General features: G+C 42.7%; 1 protein-coding gene across 1 annotated transcript in view; it reads left to right on the forward strand.

The window, feature by feature from the left end:
* SLC4A11 (solute carrier family 4, sodium borate transporter, member 11) overlaps window positions 1–15191 on the forward strand; it is a gene marked incomplete at its 5' end in the record, with an annotated part of 79630 nt that overhangs the window by 42382 nt on the left and 22057 nt on the right. Inside the window, 4 exons of the mRNA XM_010282861.1 lie at window positions 1–203; window positions 5078–5162; window positions 13508–13633; window positions 14397–14510. Of these exons, the coding sequence (XP_010281163.1) occupies window positions 1–203; window positions 5078–5162; window positions 13508–13633; window positions 14397–14510 (528 nt within the window). The remainder of the gene's footprint in view (window positions 204–5077; window positions 5163–13507; window positions 13634–14396; window positions 14511–15191) is intronic.

The raw sequence follows: 15191 nt of genomic DNA on the forward strand, positions 1-15191 counted from the left end.
GCACCAAAACTGCCACAGAAGTGGGCAGGACCTTTGCCACGATGTTTTCAGACATAACCTTTCGGCAGAAACTCCTAGAAACCAAAACCGAAGAGGAGTTCAAGGAAGCCTTAGTCCACCAACGCCACTTGTTGACGGTGGTGAATCAGAGACCTTCAGCAATGAGCGATGGGCACAAGTCGCATGGTCCTAAACCACTCAAGGTAAGGCTGGCCAACATCTACCATGCCCCTGCTTCAGTGGTGTCCAAATGCATAAATGCAAGGGGGGTTGAGTAGGAAGATGAAACACCTGGGCTGCTTGTATCCATTGGGATCTCCTAGCAAGCTCTTAGCACTGAGGTTTCTACAAATGGTTGCTGTGTGTATGTCTACCTTTTTCAGCTCCTGCTGTAAATCTGAAAAAAAAAAAAAGAAAACCACTTCAAAGAGGCAGGTGTTGAAGGGATGCAGAGTGGTAGGGGGTTGAAATGGTTACAGGACTTTGATTCCAGATGCTTAGTCAGGGGTGGGATTAATGGATCACTGTGCGTTGTCAGTCCAAGGTACTTAATCCTTGCAATCAGAAGTCTCTGAAGAAGCTGCTGCTTGTCTTTCCCATAGCCAAAAGATTTCTTGGCCATCCCTGCGTGGTAATTTCACTCAAAGGTTGCCTGTCAGTGTTTGGCCTGACTTCTCACTGTTTGATCTGTAGCTCTGTAAAATGTTACTTGCTTTGTACTTTAAAGTTTGAGGGAAATGCAGTAACTCGGCTTTCTTTTCTGGTATTTCCTGTGTATTGGTCATCCCTTTGCTTTTCTGTTCAGAAATTCATTCTTTAACCAGACAGCATACCTGAAAAACAAACTTTAGTTTGCTGCTTCTGTCCCTGATGTACAAGTAACCTTGAAACTTTGGGTTGCCTATGGTGCAGAAGCTGGTTAACTTATCACTTTTTTTCCTGGAATAGACCTAAGGGGTTTTGATCAGCACATCTGGAAATGAGCAAAGCTCATGTTTTTCCTGCAGAATCCTGTTGCTTATAGGTAGCACTTTGAACTTTGCAAGACCCCGTATCTGCTTCTAAGCTTGCAGAACAGGTCCTGAAACCCTCTTCAAACCTAGGTCATCCAGAGTTGGTGGTATTTGGAGTAGTTACAGTAATGTAATTTAGGTAAAGTAGATTTAACCCTTTGCACTTGGTCTTTCATAGGGGTTTTTGGTAGAGCAGTTGAAGTGTCTAGCTCTGTTATCTGCTAAAACTAGCCCTTTTTAAATGTCTGTAGAGGATTTTCTGCTCTCTGGCTTGGTGAACAGGAGGGTTGGATGCAACACTGAGCTTGTTAGATGTTGGCCCTGAGAAGGTGGTTCCTACCTGCCTCGCTGGGCAAGGAGCCTTGGCCAGGCAGGCTTTCAATGGCTCTGAGCCTGTGCTGTAGATAGTGATGCTTGTTTCTTTAGCACTTGCTCTTGGCATTGCCCATTCTTGGTCTGGATTTGGTAAATTGTTGTTGTTAAAATGTTTTGTCCTTCATCTCTCAGGAGATACAGCCTGTGTAGTAGTAACTGCTTTCTCATGTCTCTTGGAAGAAGCTGTCTCCCACCCTGCGTTGCCAGCATAGAACTTAGAAGCTGGGATGGAGACTTCCTGGCAAGCAAAGATTTGTCTGGAGAAGTGAGGCTGATTTGAGATCATAGCCTGCATTCCTCAGTTCCTATGAGAGCCATCTTCAGCAGCATCTCCTCCCCCTCTGCCTGCGCTGTGCAATAGCCTTCTAGAAAGGAAGCATTTAATATGAGCAGAAACTCATAGGAGACCAGGGGTGTAATTTCAACCTGTGAGCCACCCCCAGTGAAATAAATACCCTAACCCAGAGCCACTGCATTTATGATAAATGAGCCCTCAGGAGGGGCCAGGAGGGTAAAGTCTCCTGTAGCACAAAAATCTGCCTCCTGCCTCCCTTCTTCCCTCTGTCTTGCAGTGATGGGAGAGAAATGGGCCTCAAATGCTCTGTGAGTGGGATTTTTGGAAGTGCTTGTTTTTACCTCTGCTAAAATACTGAAGGGGACATGACAGTTGCATACCATGCTGTGCCTACAGCACAGTCAGTTTGCTTTGGCTCATCTCTGATGATTATTTAGGCAAGGCTACATACTCAGTCATAATTAAGTCAGCCTGAAATCCTCTTATTTACTGAGGCATCTAACTGATTTTGTTCATGGAGGAGCCCCTAACAGTTGTAATGCTTTTCAGCAGTGATTTTGTGTCCATTTGATACCTGTGTGCATTTGCTGAGAGGGCTGGGCTATGTCACCTCAGCATCAACAGGAGGGATGATAGTGTGTGTTCCTGGTCTGTGTAAAATAGCCATGCAGCCCCCAGTACTTTAGGGGAAGACTGAGAAAGGGTCAGTGGTGTGTGGAGCAGATATTTTCTGTTTGACTGTGTAATTCATAGTGCTGATTTAGCCTCTAACCCAAACAGTGGCTGTTCATGGCAAGAGACTTGGACGGTTTTGTGAAATGGAAAGTAGAAAATTAATTAACCTAGTCTAATAAGCCTTAAGCTTGGTTTTGGTTGGGGGATGCAGCTCTGGCCTCCTGGATAAAGCTACCTAGTATCAGCATGTTAAATCAAAAAGACAACAGGACCATGAGAGAGGTGCCGCTATGATTGGGAGTGGAAAGCTAGTGGGTCAGCCAAACTTGACCCGTCGAAGGAGAAAGAAGCAGGGAATGGCAGTGCATGAAATTCCCAGCACTGGAGTATATGAGGAAGCAGATCAAAAAATGGCAAGAATGAAGTGTCAGCACTTGTCTTTCCTGAGACTTTTTCAAAAAAAACCTCACAAGATTCAAGCTCAGAACATGGCAGGAGGCAAGAGCCAGACTGACACACGTCTGGATTAGAGTTAGGCAGTGACAATGCATGATGGATAGGTTGGGGGATAAAAGGTAAAACAAAAAAGGGCAGTAACTTCAGAGGTCAGTAAATTTGGTCTTTTAGCTCCTCATTGCAACCCGTGTTGAGTATGAGGTTAGTAGAGCAGAGGGGAAAGCTAAGAGGAGGGTTAGCCATATGGAAGAAACAACTTTCCCCATATTTAGCCACTGATGAGGCTTTGCTTGACATCCCCATGCCCCACCCTAGGCTAAACTTGTACATGTGCAAGAAATAAATGCATGGGGGGATCAGGGGTCTTAAATATAACCCATTGGCTCCCCTTCTCTCAAATTTGCCTGTGTGCCTTGTGGGACAAGAACTTAAGCAGTGCTTTTCTCATCTGCACAGTTACTGCTGCCTACAGATAAGCAATGTGCATGAGTGCCCCTTCCCACCCCACGCTCAGCCCCAGGCCAGCAGCAAGCATGTGGCTTCTTCCCCGGAAGATGAGATACCCATAGCATCGTTTTTCCCGTACTCACTGCAGCAAGACAAGTAAACATATTAGTCATTACAGCTATTGTGATTATCTGGCTGACTCGTGCCTTCAGGAATGTCTTTCTAGGGGGGAAAAATTAAATTGCTTTTCAAGTGCATATGGCTTTGATGTCCAAATATGCTTCCAAATATGGTTTAAGCTCATAGTTTTTTCGAAAATGCTTAAAATGCAGATGTTATGCTGGTGTCTGCCATCTTTTCATATTGATTTTTTTTTCAGGTTAGAGAGTTGAAACTGTTCTATAGTAATACAGATGTGTTGGCAAATTGACTTAAGTAGCTGAAATATGAGATGTGACAGTCACTGGTAAAGGCACTGGTCCAGCTTGTATCTTTTGCACCTCAAACCTGGCCGTGCCCAGTGTATTACTTCTAAAGGAGAGGTTTCCTTGTTGCGTTTTACTTACGGCTCTGATCTTCCAGGTGCTGCAAAGTAGGCAAGTCCCATGAGAAAAGGCAAAGTTGTGTGTAGTGTGTTAAATGAGCACTGTAGTGCCAAGCCCTTTCTAAAGCAGCAGTTTTTATCAGTTTCACATAAACCAGCCAAAGGAAGACATCCACGCTGTTTTGAGATGATCTGTTAGTGTAAATTTTGCATCTGTGATTCCACACACACATGCACACACTCCCTAGCAGAGATTGTAAGTCTTCTGTGTCTAGTTCTGCAACAAACATATAAAATACTTTAGATGAGACAGCTGGGGTAATTAGCACTGTATAAAGGTGCACTTTATTTTTCGGAGTAGTACGTGTACTGTGAGTTGAGGATAACAGGAAAAAATCTGACAGGTGCCTCATTTGCAAGTGTTGCCTACTCTGACGCTTTCCATGTGCTTTCTGTAAGGATGTAGTTGAGAATTGGGAGGCTGTAAGCCAATAGCAGCTGTCACATATTTCTGAAAAAGCTCCTTGTTGCCTGTGGTGAGCATCAGATCTTACAAACAATCATATTGCACCTTTCAGGCCCCCAAACCAGAATTGAAAGAGAACATGTTGGATTTTTGGAACCTTTTCACAATGACCTTACTGTCTTTTAATGGGCAGAAATTACGGCTTGGTTATGCAAAGTTATTCAAGCTTGTTCCCTTTTGGTGGAGTCTGAGGTGTAGAAAGTCTTACTTCTCTTACTACATCTATTTGTGGTCTCCCTTTCCCATGGCAATGCCAAGTAAGGGATCACTTGCTGGGGATCCTCTTTCAGAGACTTCGCATGGATTTGGTGGAAAAGGTTTTTCTTTGTGGTGGCATCTAAAGAAAAATAAACTGGCTAGAGGATGGGAAAGACATCTCTGACCTGATGGTTAACCCCAGGGTACCAAAAGTCTAATGCTGCGGTTGGTCAGGGTGTTTTTGGTGGGTCATACTCAGCTGTATCGGCTCCCTCACCTGCAAAGCAGGGATGGAGATATGAATGGGAGGGAGAAGAGGGAAGGAAGGGAGGAAAACAGGGTGGTCTGGGGGATTTTCTCTTTTACAATGCTTTTGAGAATACAAATTGAAGTGCAAAGAGTTTATTTTTATTGTCGTTACAAAATCCGATTTGAATGCCCTATTCAAAATGACCAGTTTTGCTCCTATTGGTATTGAATAAGGAGGTTAATCTCTTTAACAATACGTGAGCCTTTAAACTGACACAGCACTTCCTTCCTTTCTTTAGTTGCATGAGTTTCTCAATGTTGGCAAGGGGATTTCTGATGACATTGCACGAAGATTTCCAGTGTACGCTTTGGACTTCACTGACGGTATGTTGGCCAATGTTTATGAAAGCATTGGCCTGATTTTGAATTTTTGTGATGCGATGTCCTGTTTACAGTGTGCATTGAATGTGTTCTTTGATACATGTAATAGCTTTCTTATTTAAAAGAATATTGTGACAAAAGCCTGTGATTAGGCAGCGTGGCACACTATAGATGGGAATCTTGCAGTTTTCCCTTAATGAAGATGCTAGCTGTATGTAGATAACTAATTTTTATTAAGCAATGAGGTGATTAAATGGATTGATTATTGTTGTGTGTAGACACAGATCAACTCATTGCAACCTAATTAGTCAGCACTGGCCTAGTAGGCCCTTTCTGCTGTCTTTGCAAGCCAGCATCAATAGCAATTATGGTGATGCTGTGGGAGTTGAGAATGCTTAAACAAAATCTGAGTTGCAGTAACTTCAGATCAGTGCTTTTAAAAACAGAATATAGCTTGTTTGCTGTAGCCTGATCACAGGGGCAGCAATATAGTGTTTACACTGAGCCTCAGGTTTCAGGCTTCATATAGCTCCCACAATGGCCGTCTTGATTTTTAAGTGTCACTTTCTCCCTTTTCATTTTCAAACTTTCACTTTCAGAGACTCTTAAAGGCTGTGAAAAGTCTTCAGGGCAAACCATAATTACAGAACCGCAGCCTGACACTGACATCAAAACATATTCAGTTTCTTACAGCTTACTGGGGACTTGGTTAATATATTCAAGTATCAAACCCCAAAAAGTTGTGTAAAATAAAGATGCAGAGTGTAGGCAGGGAGAATCTCAGCTTTATCAGACACCTTCCTGCTCTTAGGTCCTCCTTAGCTCAAGCCACAGCATCCCAGCCCTCCCTGCTGCACCTCTGCTGAGGGCTATCTTGGCATAAGATGTGTTGGAGTTGGTATAAGAAAATAAGATATGCACGTGAGCCTCATTTTGCAGACAAGTATCCTAGTGCGAAGCCACCTTCCACAGAAGCTTAAGCTTGAGAGCAAGCATGGGCAGGGTATGGATGTATGTCCTCTGCTACATTTCAAGAAGGATGGTCACCACCAACAGAGGAATGTAACAATCAGCTGTTGGCTGCTCAGCTGAAGGAGGTGTCTGTGGGACTTGCCAAGTAGTTATTTCTCACAAAGATTCAGCTTTATCAACTAGGAATGCTTCATCTACCATGATGTGTTTTGCAGTTAGTGGTATCTGCTGGGAAGAATAAAATGGGATGAGATGTTGGCTTAGCATGGTGGTTGAGTGCTGGATGCTTTCTTCAGGTGCTTTGTAACTGCTGGATGTTATTTTCAGGAGGCTTGGAGTTATAGGAGGGCAGGCTCTGAAGTCAAGCTAATGCTATATTCTCTGGTATTTGAGGGTATGTTGAGGAGGAAGAGGGGCAAGAAATTATTTTCGGAGTAGCAGCAAGGAGTTTCATAAAACAGGAAAAAAAAAATTTCACATGTGCATTGTTGGCACCTGTCGCAGTGCAAAAGGAGCTGTTTAGGACGACCTCCCTCCCCTTGGGACCAATGACCATGTTTGTGATCCCCCTGGACTGAATTAAGGTGAAATGACACCAGCTAACCAATTTAAGAATTTAATAGTACAAAAAATGCAAGGCATGAGGTTCTATGGAATAACTCAATGGCAACTACTCTAACTAAACAATCCAACTAGACCAACAAGTCCCATGCAACATGTCTCTCACAATTTGACAAAGAGATGAGGAGAGAGAGAGACAAAGAAGGTATCACCACCTGTGGATCCAGCGGCGTCCCATTGGTCTTCTTGATTCTTGTTCCTCGGTAGTGGGGTCCCCTCAGCCACTGTGAGCACCACCTTTCATACTTCTTAGTCCTGTCTTTTTCATTCCGGTTGCCTGAGGAAACAGCATGTCCTTAGTGTCCATGCTGCAGTGTTGTGTCTGGCATGCTTGGGGGGGTTGCTGGTTGTAGGTACCCTCATCAAGTGCCGTACTTAAGGCTCCATTCAGGTTTCGGTTCTTATCATGATGCAGTGTTCAGGCAACCCCTGGCTCAGCTGTTTTTTGTAGCCCCCCCAAGTCATCTCTGCATAGATAAGGATCTGTCAAGGTGAGACGAAGCTGAGTCGATTCACAACTCCCTGCATCTCGCCTTTGTGCTCCGAAACCGGTCTAGCCGGGTGATATCTACCACTATGCCTGTGCCGTAGCTCTGTTCTGCAGGCCTCTGCACCAAGAAGTGTTTTAAGAAAAATGTCTGCGTGTCGGTCTGCCACAGCACCAGATCTGGCAGAGGACTTAAGCTCCCAATCTGAACACCTCTGGAGTGAGTTCAGGGCACTTCATCTCTATAGCTGTTGCTTTGTAGGGCTGTCAAAGTCTAATTTTTCATTATAAAGGGATATCGAGGCACTTCAGAAGGGAAGTGCTACAGAAGCACCTTGTGAAGACCCACGTGCATCTCAAGACAGAGCAGTGTCTGCTGTGGCTGTCAGCGTCCTGAGCACAGCAGATTCACAGGCACAAAAGCATCATGCGATGGTCCTGCAGCCAACTTTGGCTGTCAGCAGATTTGGAAATCCATTTCGGGGTCCCTGTTCTGGCTCTGCATCCAAATTAATCTCCTCATGCTGCCTCTCAGCCCTGGGTCAGGGGCTATAGCCAGGTCTGCAAACTTTCCATGAACTGATGTACATAGCAGATCAGGCTTGGCCTAAAGAAGGTGCTGGGATTGACTAGCTTGAAAGAATTGTTCCCTTTGGCTGCACCTGTCCTGAATGATGAAATGCTATCATAATGACAATCCAGCATTACAAATATTCCAGAAAAATGGTTTTGGTATAAAATGCAAGTATATGTTAAAAAGTGTCAGTGCATTGTTATACAGTTTCCGGAGAGTGGAAGATGCAGAAAGAAGCCAAGTGAAACTCAAGAACTATAGCAGCTCAAATGTGAAGTACTCACCTTAGGAGCAGTTGTGCTCTTTCAAATACAAGATGGGGAATAGAGGATTTTTTTTAAAACCTATGTGTATTAGTATGTGCCATTTCTTCCCAGAAACCAGAAATTAGGCTGAATTCTTTAAGGATCTGTGTGGAATGAAAACCAGATGGAGCAGAAAGCATCTGCCATAAACCACCAAGACCGAAGGTGATCAGGAATGTGAAATTCCTGGACCATCTCAAAGCAGCAGTGTACCAGAACATTGGGGATTTGGGCTATCCAAGTATCTGCACTCCAGACAACCGCACGTGCATCATCAAAGAGCTCTGAATTATGAAGATGCCTTTTTTGAATGGGTTGGAGTCTCTAAATCCTCAATCTGAGAAGCATCCTGGGGTTTTGGTTTAGACAGATAAACTGATTAAGGGCAGGGTGATAAATAAGGCTTTTTAGGACCAGCAAATGTTTTGTCGTTTGGACTTTTGTGGGATTGGTCTTCACACACTACAGAAAGCTGGCCATTAAAATATTCTTAGCCATCATGATTTGGGAAATGAAAGAAAGGAATCATCTCTTTTTCTCTGTCTTTCCCTCCAGATTAGGAATTTGTCAACTTTAGGTCTGCTTTGGATTGTGAAGTCTTGTGCATTTTACTGAACAAGCAAGGATCAAGGAACAGTTTTCTAAACTTTTGGTCCAGGACTTTAGTGATATGGATGACTTGTAATAGGTGTCTTCCAGCAGAGGAGCATCTGAAGATGAACAGCTGGATTATGCTGAGCCTATGAACATGTGTAACTTAAAGTTAGGATTAACGCAATTTGGCATGTAGTCTCTTAATGATTATAACTTCTGTTTATGGGATTCTGCTTTCTTAAAGTTTGTACAGGACTTCATCCTGATCTTGTCAGATAGGCTCAAAACGTGTGTATCAATACTATTACTCTAAGATTCAGTCAAACCATAGGAGCTTCCTGATTTTTTTTTTTTTTTATTTTGATGCTGGTTTGAATGAAGGAGGGAATTCTGCCAGGGCTCAGCAACAAGTTTCCTGAAGCCCCTTGAAGTTGCTACCCTTATTCTTCAGTGTGTGTTTTCTGGTACAACACAGAAAAATAAACACCTACAAATGTAGTGTCTGGAGTGCCCTGGGGGTGAAATGAGGTGCTTGAGGTTTTTATGGTGAGCTTCGAGGCTGTGTTCTGCCGTATCCCTTCTCCTCTTGGGAAGGGAGGGTGAAGGGAAGAGAGGAGACCTGAAATTTATTCTGTTTCCCCCTGTTTTCCTTGACCTGTGTCCTTGGCACAGGGCTGTGGTGGGTGCATAGTTCAGCTGGAGATGTGCATTCCTCCCTGTCCTTGGTCCTGCAGAGGGTCCCTAACCAGCTCCTGAGAGTAAGGCGAGCGCATCTGCTGGCAGCGTCCTCGGGATTTGGTGGTGGTGCTTTGCAGGAGGGAGATCTCCAAAGCTCCCTGTAATGCAAGCATGCTTAGAAGCCAGTCTTGAAGGCACTGGAAAAACAGCATTTGAAAGGGAAGTTTTGTTTTGCTGGTTGTCTTAAGATAGCACAGAGCTTAAACTTGTGAAAATGTTGGCTGTGGATTGGCTGTGGCATGTGCCAAATCTTTGTTGACTTTCCCACCTGCTTGCACTGGCCACCTTGTTCAGCAGTACTGAATTCTTGAGGGAGGAGGAAAAATAAAGGGATTGCAAATAGGTGTTTTTTCCCTTCTCTTCAGTGCCTTTGCTGCCCTAGGTTAGATGATGGGATAGCTCCTGTGTCACTCTGCAGCCCTTCATTGCTAAATATCACCTGAGTATAAAAGTTCAACAGCCACTTGAAGACTGACTCCTTGGATGCTTTGGGGCATTGTGACCTGGTTTTGCAGCTATGATGCTTTTGAAGTCTCTCTTTGTCAGCGATGGATGGGAATGCATTAGAGATGGAAAAAAAAGCACCTTGTTTTGTCTGTGGGTATTTCCTTCCTAGAGATTAGTACTTCATGGGCAATAGGCTGAAAGAAACAAGAGAAGGGAAAGGTCTGAGTCCTTGATTTGTTTCTTCATACTTCTCTAGTCTGAGCATATGCTTGGCTTCTCTGCTCAAAAATGAGGAAGAGTAGATTTCCTTTTCCAGCTAAGTTCTTAGTCTCGCTGGTATGGTGACTTACTCTTCACAGGACTTTAGGGAAGATTAATCTTCTGTTCATCTTCAGAAAATTGGGCAGAGTCCAGCAGCTACTAACATAAGTGAAAGCCCAGCTTGAGGGCATTAGCAGAAGCTAGTAATGCTTTGAGTTTTTATGGCTCAAAACCTACACACAGATATCCTTACTGTGTGCTTTTTACTGCTGAAAGGTGATTTTTTTTTTTTTTTTTTTTTAAATCGGGGCTTTAATAGAGACATCCTTGCTGCTGTGCTGTGGATTGGTATAATTAAACTTGTTTTGTGTTGGATATTTCAGAGAATTGAGAAAGAACATTAGTAGTCGGACATTTCATAGAATGTCCATCTGTGTCTATTTTGATTCAGTAAATGTATAATTAGTAGACTTAAGGAGCTCTAGCCCCAATCTCTGGGTCTCTTGGCCATTAACTTATTGATGCAGAATACAAAGCAAAGTGAGGCCAGCAATGCTGCAGTTTTCTCTGAAACTCTAACCTTGTCTTTAAAAACCTATGACATTTCAGAAATTGAAGCAAGTAAAATAGAACTGTCATGTTGATGAACATAATTGCTTCCCATTTCAATGTGTAGATGTTCCTTAATTTCAAGGGATTGCTTCTGTAATAGTCAGCTGCTCAAATTTTGCAGCTGGACTGAGAGTTGATTTTTCTGCTACAAATTTACATTATGCAGTTGGAGTGACACATTTTTCAATGGCTTTATGAGCCTGCTGCAGATGAAATGCCATCATAATGCAGCCCACCTTCTTTTAAATGAAGTAATGTCAGTCCCTGTGTTGCAAATAGACCCTGAAAATATTTAGCCAGATGTTGACTTTAAAAAGGCAAAAGGTAAATTGTGGTTAACGCTGGATTTTTAGTGCTTCTCTCAGGTGAACCTGTACAAAGAGGCAGTATTTGCTCATGATTTTAACTGCAATTAAGGAGTGATTAATAATATTTGTGAAAGGGTATGTTTAATCTGATGTAGTTGTCTCCATTATGAAGTGAATTTTGCTGCCCACCAGTAGGGATTCTTTGCTCTTTGGGTCTCATGTGGCTGATCATGGACTAAAAGTAGTGCTTTGTACTGGAAGTGTTGGACCCAGCCATGATGTGCCATAAGGACCTCCATAATGAGCAAGGACTCCTGCTTGCTTTGCAAGGATTGAAGCTGAAACTAAAAGCCATGCATGAGCTTTTGTGATGCTTTTCAAAGCTTCTTCCTTCCTTAGGCCCTTTTACAGTTTATCTACCTAGAAGTTTTTCTAGAAAGCACCTCATCTCTTCTGTAGCTTTCTCAGAAAATAAACTTTTTTTAAACTTGCTTCTCTGCTCCTGGTTGCCTATCTTTCTATGAATGTTTTCAAAGCTTTAAAGAATTGTTGCTTCTGACCTTTCACACTATAAAGACTCTCTTGTCTAAAAAGCAGTGTTCTGGAGTAGTGCAGAGTCCTCTGAACTACTGTAACCATCTCTACCACTCGGTCCAATGTTTGCCCTGCCAAGTCTTTCCTTTTCTTTAAAGGTCTTGAGTACTTGGGAGTGTGAGGTAGGAGCCTGCAGCTGTTGGACTCAAGATCACATGAGAAAGCTTCATCTGCAAGAAGTAAACTTCAGACCCTTTGGTTGCCAAGAGTGGTCAGGAATGTGGTCTGTGGTTTCTGAATCTTCACAATAAATTGAAAGGAATCTGCCTTGAAACAGCTGGTCATATGACTACTGGAAGGTCATGCTCATATTTGCATGCTTGAGATGTCTCTTGTCAAGTTTCAGCCCCTATCCCTTTTTTGAGGATGCTGAGTATCAGAAGTCCTATTTATGTCTGTTCCTCTAGTGTCTGAAAACAGGAACCATGACAAGGTGTCCTTTATTCATGCAGCTGCCTGTTCATTACACACCATCTTTTGATTTTTGATTTTTGCATTCTCCTTCTGTCCTTATCTCTGCATTGCAAATGGTACAGAAAACAGATGTTGTATATGATCCTAGAGTCACTGAGTGATTGCTTTTGATTCCTGTGACACAGTTAGTCTGTTGTGGCAATGTCAGATTTTCTCAGTGTGGCACCAACAGCCTCTAATGCAGAGAGCTCCCTTCTCTGATTCAACTCATTGGCTTGTTGAATCAGCCCTCAGCATGGGGCTGATTCTAGAAAAGGCCTAGATAGATGGGCATTTCGGAGCTTAGAGATCGATGCCTGTGTGTGAGATTACTGCTCAGGAGGCTTCCAGAAAGGCTAATTGGGCAACTCCGAGCTTGTCCAAGTGTCTTGCAACAGGAGCGTCATCAAGGATGGTGACACAGGCAGGTTGAAGGCTGCTTCAAGGTTTTCTTTGAAAAGGCTCTTTTGTGTATCCTCTCTGAAAAGGCTGTTCTGTGGCAAAACTTATGTTCTCCTTGAGCAGTATCAGCTGTTGTCATCTCTCAGCCTTTCTCTTGTGTGATATGAGCTCATTGGGGATGGACGTCAGCCTGAAAACAGGAAAGGGAAGGGAAACTACTTCAGAGGCCCTTAAATTCGTATTATGACACTTTAATTCTCTTTCTGGCTGCTTTTGTTTTGGCCTGGTGTGTTTTTTCCGATGGAGATGAGAGGGGATGAGTGGATGGAAAAGAAAGAAACCCTTCTTTCAGAAGGGCTTTTTTTAAAAGCAAAATTCTCAATGTACGCATTCCTGACCTCTTGTGCTATTTGTTTTTGTAAGTCTGCTAGCACTAATTGGCTCAGCATAGCATATTATTGATTCAAGCCTATAACCTTAGATTTCTGCCTGGGGAAAAATGAAGTGCTTCATGTTTTCCTGCCCAAGGCATTAGGAGTTGTGAAGACGAGTGATCATCATGAAGCTCATTAGGGGCATAGTCCAGAATACCTATAAAGTTGGTATTAAAAAGGCAGGGCGTGGGGGGTTTATAAACCCTAAAGTTACGGTTTCTGCTTTCATCCTCTTCCAAGCTTTTGGGGCTGGCAATACTGAACAAAAGGCTTCCAGTGTTTCCTGTTTTGGCCATGCCAGAAACATCTGTTGAAGCAGTCTGGTGGCATGTTGGTGCTTCTACTTCTGATCGCAGGTGATCAAAAGTGCATGGTTGTGCAAAATCAAATGTTAAAGACCTACCTATATGTTTAAGACAAAGTGTGGACTGAATTTCTACTTCTGCCTTTCAACATGAAAAGAATAGTACATATGGCTGATTTGAGTATTGTTTCAGTGCTTTACAAATGGGCCCTACTAACATGACTTGTTATGTTTTACACTAGGTGTTATTGGAAACAACAAAGCTATAGGAAAATACATCACGACTATGATCTTTCTGTATTTTGCCTGCCTCCTTCCATCCATTGCATTTGGGTCACTGAATGATGAAAATACCAGAGGAGCTATTGGTAAGTTTATCGGTTTTGTGTATCTGTTATAGGATTCCACGTATTCAAAAACTGAGTAGCTCTGGTCACAGGAAGTTTTGATAGTTTTTATTTAAAACAAAAAACAAACGCCACTGAAGGCTTTTTATAATGTTATGTTCATAACTTTTCTCAAGACTGGAAAAGTTGAACGCTACTTTGGGTACTTTGACTGGTACAGATATAGGCTACTGTATGTTTAAATGATGCTCACTTCATAATTGTTTATGCACACTTTTCCTAGTACAAGCTCCTGTGCTTTTGAACTGAATTTGATTGCCGGTATCCAAACTACTGGTATAGCAGACAATGCTTTGCTCTATCCCAATTGTGTCCCTGAAGCAGTTTGTACTGCTATTACATTTCATGGGAGTCTTAGCTGAAATAGTGTCCTGAAGGCCTCCAAAAACACTTGTTATGTTTTCATAGCTATATAAAATTAAAAAATAATTTTTAAAAAAAGAAGCACAACTACCACTTCTCCCCCAAAAAAGCCAAATCAAACCAAAAAGCCTGCTCAATTTTCATAGTTCAATGTCGGGAAACCTGATGACATTCCAAATTATTGGTACAAGTTTGCTGGCAAAGGGTCACTTCTTACTTTCACAATGTCTTACCCCTATACCCTCTAAACATTGCTCTTACTCATTAGCAGTTGGCTTCTATGCCCTGTGAATGCTCCCTCCTGGTCAGGGAGGTGATGGTTAAAACCCTGTTTGTTTCAATCCTTCCTAATTACTCATAGATGTGCAGAAGACCATCGTCGGCCAATGTATTGGAGGGCTGCTTTACGCACTCTTTTCGGGGCAACCTCTAGTTGTACTCCTAACTACGGCTCCTTTAGCACTCTACATTAATGGTAAGTCTATTAAACGTGTGCATTGGGAGACTGATGTGATTGCAATTGGAATGGGACTTTGTACAAGAACCTTGCAATCCTGTTGGAGCTTTAGTTGCGTTTGTTTAATCAATACTAAAGAGCTGCTTCTGGTGCTAAGGGAGAGGGGAGGAATTTGATTCAAGTTTAGTTAAAGTTGGTTTCTAAAGGAATCATCTTGCATAGAAAAAAACATTTTGTGAGAATAAGCATTTCTTCTGCTTCAAGGAAGAAATCTTCATCTGATGGTTTTCTCATGTGGCTACATTTAACCAACTTGAGGATAAGAGCCTGAGATAAAGTTTTTGGGGTTTTTTAATTGGTCTTTTAAGGGGTGGTCAATAGCTTTCCAGTTATGGCTGCAAGCTGGTATTATTGAGCCAGAGGTGTAAAGGAGCAAACTCCACATCTGTAGAAGCAATCAGATGGGCTATGACTAACTTGAAAGGTTTAAGATGTTAGGTTTTGTCTACAATGCAGTGACTGAGGTAACGTGGTGCAAAAGCATGTATGAGATTCCTTGCTCAACAGCACCCTGAAATGTCAGCAAGAGCGAATTCCAAAGGCTGATTTTGTGGCCTTTATTCTTAGGGGAGATGCTTTTGAGCTGTGTGGCAGAAAGTTTTCCAAGTGCTTCTCCCTGTTTCTAGTGGAGAAGAAGGG

Source organism: Phaethon lepturus, unplaced genomic scaffold (genome assembly GCF_000687285.1).
Source record: "Phaethon lepturus isolate BGI_N335 unplaced genomic scaffold, ASM68728v1 scaffold8370, whole genome shotgun sequence".
NCBI classification, from domain to species: domain Eukaryota; kingdom Metazoa; phylum Chordata; class Aves; order Phaethontiformes; family Phaethontidae; genus Phaethon; species Phaethon lepturus.